The sequence below is a fragment of the Agelaius tricolor genome, unplaced genomic scaffold, assembly GCF_023055355.1.
Source record: "Agelaius tricolor isolate 1412-34295 unplaced genomic scaffold, bAgeTri1.0.p SCAF_3, whole genome shotgun sequence".
NCBI lineage: Eukaryota > Metazoa > Chordata > Aves > Passeriformes > Icteridae > Agelaius > Agelaius tricolor.
The window spans coordinates 48,270,457-48,276,778 of record NW_027269263.1 but is presented as its reverse complement, the minus strand read 5'-3'; the positions used below and the strand labels follow the sequence as shown (position 1 = coordinate 48,276,778).

Sequence of the window (6,322 nt, the reverse complement as noted above, 5' to 3'; positions counted from 1 at the left end):
TCATTAAATAAAAAAGAAAATTATTTCCATATTTACAGATTACAATGGAAATGGATCCTTAAAGCATTATTTTGTATTTAGCAGGTTTATTTCTTTGAAATAAAAGAGAAATGGCTTGAATCTAAGAGTGTACTTTGGAAGCAGCTTTCTAGACAGTCTATGTTATCACCAGTGAAAGGACAAGCAGCCTCCCCTCGATCACTGTTCTGCTTGTTCTGCCATCCAGGATTTCACCGAAGGGCTTCTGGTACCTCCACCTACGAAACAGGGAAGGGAAGGGCATTCATTACATTTGCTGTACAGTATAGATGGCAAAATACCTGAAATTCCTGCAGACACACACTGCTAAGAGCTCTGTGCTACACATTAGCTCCCATGACAAGACAGAGCTTGGGAGAGTACCCCAATTTCTGTCAAAATCACAGTCAGACAGAAATCACTGTGCTGAGAAAAGCCTAATCAGAAGAAAGCCTCCTCCCAAGTGCTTTATTATGATCACATTGCTAAGATTTTTTTTTAACTAACTGGGTGTACTAAAATTACTGAGCTTGTGCTATATTTGGACCACAATCAGTTACTGACCTAGGATCTCTTACTTACCCGCCTTAATTGCTTTATGCTGCTTGCCCGAATTGCTTCCATAAGGTTGTCATGGAGAGACCTTTGTGGGGTGGATGGCCGGGTGGAGGGTCGTGAGCCTTCCTCTGATTTTCTGTCTGAGATTGATTTTAAAGAATCTTTAATTTCTTTCAATATGTTGTTCTCATGTTTTCTGGTTTTTTTGCCTTTTTTCTTTTTCTGTCCATTATGCAAGGCTTTTTTTGAGCTTTCTTGCTGTTTGATGACTTCAGCTATATTCCTGGTAGGTGCCTTCTTCTCTGGAAGAAGCGGAGGAGGGGGAGGAGGAGGGGGAGGCGGGGGAGAGGGGGGAAGGGGAGGGGGGGGTGCAGGGGCTGAAGGCTGACATTTCACTGGCAGTGCTTTCTTAGGGAGCTTTGGGGAAGACCACGGTGAGCTTTTAGGGGACACATAAGGTGAGGACCGAGGTGTCCCCTTCTGCAGAACTTTGGTCTTTGGATTGATAGCTCCGTCACAACCTGACTCCTGCTGCCGCTGCTCCTGCATACGCTTTTGCCTTTGTTTATCCATATTTCTTGTCAGGATACTTGTCATGCTCATTCTTGGGCCAGCAAGGTCAAAGTGGTAGCCCAGCTTTACCAGAGTGGTGTTCTCTTTCAGCAGTTTGACTATGTCCATTTCCACCTGGCTGCCCATGATGTGCCTTTGATTGTGGAAGCGCAGTTCTGTTAGAACTTTGTTGTGCTGCAAAGCTCTCATGATGGCCAGCACGCCTTTGCCTGTGATAAAATTTGACTCAATATTCAGACTAGTTATATGCTGATTAACCTTTAACATACCAGCAATAGCTATTGCCACGTTGTCATCAGCATGGGTGTTAGCCAAGCTGAATGACTTAACCATTGTGTTGTCCCTCAGGGCTTGAGAAAATTGTATAAGCATCTGTGAAGTGATGTTTTCAATGTTGTTCAGATTGACCTCTGTGGTGTCAGGGTCGTTGCTCCTAACTTTTTCCAAAGCATCTTCAATAACTGTTGGATTTCCACAAGGGTGGATGGCACTGCTTTTTGAGCTCCGATTATCACTGTCTTTTCCATCATGGCCATTGAGGAAGCTTTCATTGTCCTTTGCACCATTACACTTTTTGTGTCTGACATGGTCAGAATGCCTGCCAGCTGCAGCATTTTGCTCTTCCTCATTCTCATCATCACTCTCATCTTCATTTTCCTCTTCATCTTCTTCTTCATCATCCTCTTCAGTATACGCCTCCTCAGACACTTCACTATTGCTTTCTGTGAAACATTCTTCTTGAAGTTCTTCCGAATTGTCCTCTTCTTGCTCAGAATCCTGAACAGGAACGTAGGTGTGGGTGTTAAACATGATTGAAGTAATGGAACTGCTGCCTTTTAGCACAGGAACAATTATACTGTCACTATATAAATTAACATTGAAAGCTAAAAACAAACAGATGCAGTTAGGAGAACAGAAAAATGATTCATCTAACACCTATACAACATTATTTCTTTTACATTCTTTAGAAAATGCTTAGCATAAATTGCAAACACTCTACCAATGTAAGTGATTTCTGCCGAGAGACAACTTGATACAAGGTATTATGACACGGACATACTTCAGGTTTTCTATGTGTTGGCATGTCTACAAGGGGATATAATTTGGACACTTGACAGCAGAAACATAAGACAACAATTTCAGAATGAACATGAGCAGCAAGCTTCTTCATTTCATGAGGATTAGACATCTCAGACTCCCTTGCATATGTTAGTATGTCTAAAAAATTAAAGGTTGCCATGTTTTAAAATACAAATAGTGTCTGCATGTGTAGTCTTGTATACCAGCATGCAAAACAGTACTACTGAATTACAGAATTCATGTCAAAAATTACAGAATTGAATTACAGAAGTCATGTCAAAAATACTTTGGATGTATTGCATGGGCTGCACATACTAATAAACTATTTGTGAAGAAAGGTTTGAGGTGCATTCCCACAGGTAAGATGCAACCACATGTCAATAACCCCTGAATTTCTTTGTGTTTGTCAGGAGCTAAGCTGGTGCTCACCATCAGCTGTCACAGGTCAGCCACCACACTGAAAATTGTTATAACTCATTGTCTACAGAGCAAATGCATTGTTTTTCTGAAACACGAGGTTCTTTTAGTGTGTTTGGTGGGTACCAGGAAGGCAAATTTGGAAGCATGCCTCAAAGGTCTGCTTAGTGCCTTTAGCAATTATGGTGCCTAAAGAGAACTCTATGCAGAGGAGCAGGGAAAGGTCTCTACCCCAGGAAAGACTCACTCTTCCCATGGAGGACTCCAGCAGTGTGATGGGGATCTATGGGGTGTTACAGAACCCAGAATCTACAACCAGCCTTAAACCTCTTGCTCAAAAGGTCTTCCATGTCATGTTTTGCCTACTGGAAAAACTATAGGTACACATTTTTCTTTACAATTGTAAATGTAAAACTTTGGATGAATTATAATTGTTCTGTAAGCACTACTTTAGCAATACTTGTGTTTTAATCTCTGTAAAATACTAGATTGTATTTTGCAAAGTGAGTACACTGTGCAGAGACACAGTGATTCTGTTTCTGGAAAACAAAAGTGTTACTAGCAGGGCAGCCTATTTTTAGACAACCTGTGCAGTTTTAGGTTTGCTTAGTTATCTGTCTCTGAAAATAGAGACCTGTTAAAATGCAGGGTACTGTTTCACAATTTTCAGTAGGATTCTGTGCTGAGACAAATGCAAAAAAGATGCTAATTGTAATGTTTGCAGAACTGTGACTCTTAATGAAACAGGACATTGAGTTGTTTCTGCCTGATGTTCCTGAGCATTCAGTACTTGGGATCTTGCAAGGTCTGATTGCATTGGCCTGCACACAGAGTTCTTGTAGGACCCAGCCCTATTGCTTCTCCTGTAGAACATGTGCAGCAAGGCCCTTATGCTGAGAGATACTGTGCTACCTATAGGCTTATTATGGGATTAAGATTTGTATCTGTATCGTAGAGCTTTAAGACTTGAAAACAGCAGGTATCCAAAACCCTATCTTCATGGCTTTGGTTTTATATCTTGAAGAATATATACTACAGATGAGCAGAAGGAGGTGCCTTTAAATTTACTATTGATATGTTTAGTGATGTTAAATTAATAAAAACCTACTTGATTTTTTTTGTTGAGTGACATTTCTGAGGTCAAAGGCAGAATTTAGTTGCTTGTCAGGTACATTTTCTGGTGTCATATGGAGAGACATATTCTTACTGCAGCAGCACTGTGGCACAGGACTGCTGTAGGGCTTCATTTTACTTTTTGGGAGTAATATAATGAAAAGTTAGGACTAAGAGAGTCAATGCTGAGGTAAATATCTTGGGAGGACAAGTTATTCACCCTAAAAGGCTATCTGCAAATTGTTTGCCTTTTGGACCAGCTGATCTGTCACCACTAACTATAGAAGGAGCATGAATAACCATCTTAGATAAAGGTGCATAATTTCCAGACAGTTGAAAGCAAGAAAATTGTTTTCAAGGACCTTTCTCATTGCCATCAGTGGAGAGAGTCTTTGCAACCTCTATATCAGCATATCAACCTTTTATTATTTAAGGATGCATTCTGGAAGTTTTTTCTCAGATCAAAAAGTATAGAATCTTTTGCCAGGACTTGGAGGTATAGCCAGTACCCATCATTAATGCTGCATATACATAGAAAAAGAAAAAAAAAGATCCTGCCATTGCATAAGATACAGAGTTAGACCTGTTCAGCAGGTTTTTTAGAAGTGCCCAGGTTTTGAGTTCCAGGCTAAGCTGGAAATAAACATTAATCTTGCCATTTACTCTCTAGGACTGACAAACAGGGAGTGAAGTCGATGTCTGCAAACTGATACTAATGGTCTGCTGACAGCTACTGGTCTGTGCTCTTGCCTGCAAAGACCTTATACCTCCATTCACAAACAAGAGAAAATACTTACATGTAAAAACATCCTGGATATTGCAGAGTAATTTAATACATCTGACTTTCCTCTAGGAAGATATTTTATCTAATGTATAAACTGCAATTATTTCCTTGCAAATGAAATAAGCTCCTGCATCAAGGCTGTTAGAGGTTCTGAGTTCAGTTTTGCTGTCTTTGCCTTTATTGTATTACTTTCTGCTTAAACATGGGAAAATGTGTCCCTGTAAACACAGTAAAAGCTTGGTAGGAAGCAGTGCTTAAAAATCCCCAAGTCCCCACTTTGCTTTGAAATTACATGGAGCCATCATGAAAATAGAAGTTGCTTTTTGGTTGGGCTCAGTCTCACATACACTTTTAGCAAGGATCAGGAGTGCCAACGTGGACATCAGCTGAGACTGAGAGTGCTCACTGCTTGCCAAGACTAAGCCCTTCACTCCTGCCCAGCTGTACTCCTCAGTTGCAGTTCAGGAAATGGCTTTTATTACTAACATTTTTATTTTGGGGAATGAGTTGCCTAACAAACACTACTGGTTGTTTTTTTTGGGAATGCAGTTAAATGGTTTGACTGATGACTCTATCCCAGGCCACTTTTTAGATAATGTACAGCTGCCCTCTGAGTACAGTTGCCAGAAGACTCCTGACCCATGCCAAGGATCCTCAGCAGGAACAAAGCAACACAAGCTGCTGACTGCAACACAAGCTGCTTTCTTCCAGCGAGCACAAAGCCTAGCATCCGCTTACTCAGCTTCTGACATAACATGTATTCAAAATTATCTTCCTTACATGTTTCTCAGCAGTCAATACTGGTTGTTTTTAAGGAAAGGAAAAGGCATTATGTGTAGCTTTCTTAAAAAATCAAATACTATCCAAAAGCCCACATCTTTAGCTATTAACAATTTCTAACATGCCCTTTAATTTTTGTTCCTGTTTTAATCACTAACAATAGTTTTTATGGCACTTTCTTCTATTCTGAACTGAGCATTTAAGGTACCTGCAGAGAGAGCAAATACTCTGATCTAATACTCAGCGCTTTAGCAGGCACAGAGGTATGGCTAACAATGTTCTTAAAAATGCCACAAGAGACTGAAAAGAAATTAAATCAGTCAGTGAGATCATGCCAATGCAGAATAAAACCAAATATTTATAGGAAAGAGCAAATGCCTCAGCATCTTACCTTCTCGCATGCACCCAACCTCTCTTTTTCCAGGAGTTTCTTGGTCTCCCTCTCCCAGTAGGCCATCAGTGCTTCCCTGCTGAAAGTCCCTGTTGGGGTTTTCTCTGTCAGGCTCTTCTGCCGCTGTCCCACTGGAAGGTTACGGTCGGGCTCTATGTCCTCCAGCTCCCGCTCCAGCTCCTTCAGCTCCTCTTCAGTGAGAGAAGCGAGGAGCTCATCTTCATCAATGTCTTCATATTTACTGAGCTCTCTTCTGTACCCAAAGGTAGACATGGTCCTGCTTGGTCAGGCTGGTACAAAGCTACAGTGACCAGGCATTCAAGAAGGCTGAAGCAAGCAAGCTGTGTCTGGTGTGGTCAGCAACTGTTTCCCTGCATAGCCAGAGGCACCCTTTTAAAAGTAATCATCGGGGGCTTACGACAATGCATGAAGGGATGAAAGCATGCTCCGTTTTAAGCATCAGACGTCAGCTAGACATCTGAACAGCAAGAATGTCCCAACACTAATGTTTGCAAGTCCCTTAAAGAGGGGGATTATTGACACACTGGCCATGGCCATATTTAGAGCAGGCAGCTAGTGGGAGAATACCAGCCTCGCAGACGGGGGGG

At 41.3% G+C, this 6,322-nt stretch overlaps 1 protein-coding gene across 1 annotated transcript; it reads right to left on the bottom strand.

Moving 5' to 3' along the window:
* Positions 1-230: 230 nt before the first annotated feature.
* LMOD2 (leiomodin 2) lies at positions 231-6,081 on the bottom strand. The gene is made up of 3 exons (XM_071422046.1): positions 5,715-6,081; positions 601-1,926; positions 231-257 (listed from the first exon to the last, which is right to left on the bottom strand). The coding sequence occupies exons 1-3, from the start codon at positions 5,985-5,987 to the stop codon at positions 231-233; spliced, it is 1,626 nt and encodes a 541-aa protein (XP_071278147.1). The 5' UTR covers positions 5,988-6,081.
* Positions 6,082-6,322: the final 241 nt, after the last annotated feature.

Excerpts from the sequence above, each read along its gene's own strand:
- LMOD2 (XM_071422046.1), bottom strand. The coding sequence starts at position 5,987 with ATGTCTACCTTTGGGTACAGAAGAGAGCTCAGTAAATATGAAGACATT. Across the intron at positions 1,927-5,714 it reads GGTTGGGTGCATGCGAGAAG|GATTCTGAGCAAGAAGAGGA; the intron begins GTAAGATGCTGA and ends GTTCCTGTTCAG. Across the intron at positions 258-600 it reads GCATAAAGCAATTAAGGCGG|GTGGAGGTACCAGAAGCCCT; the intron begins GTAAGTAAGAGA and ends CCTGTTTCGTAG.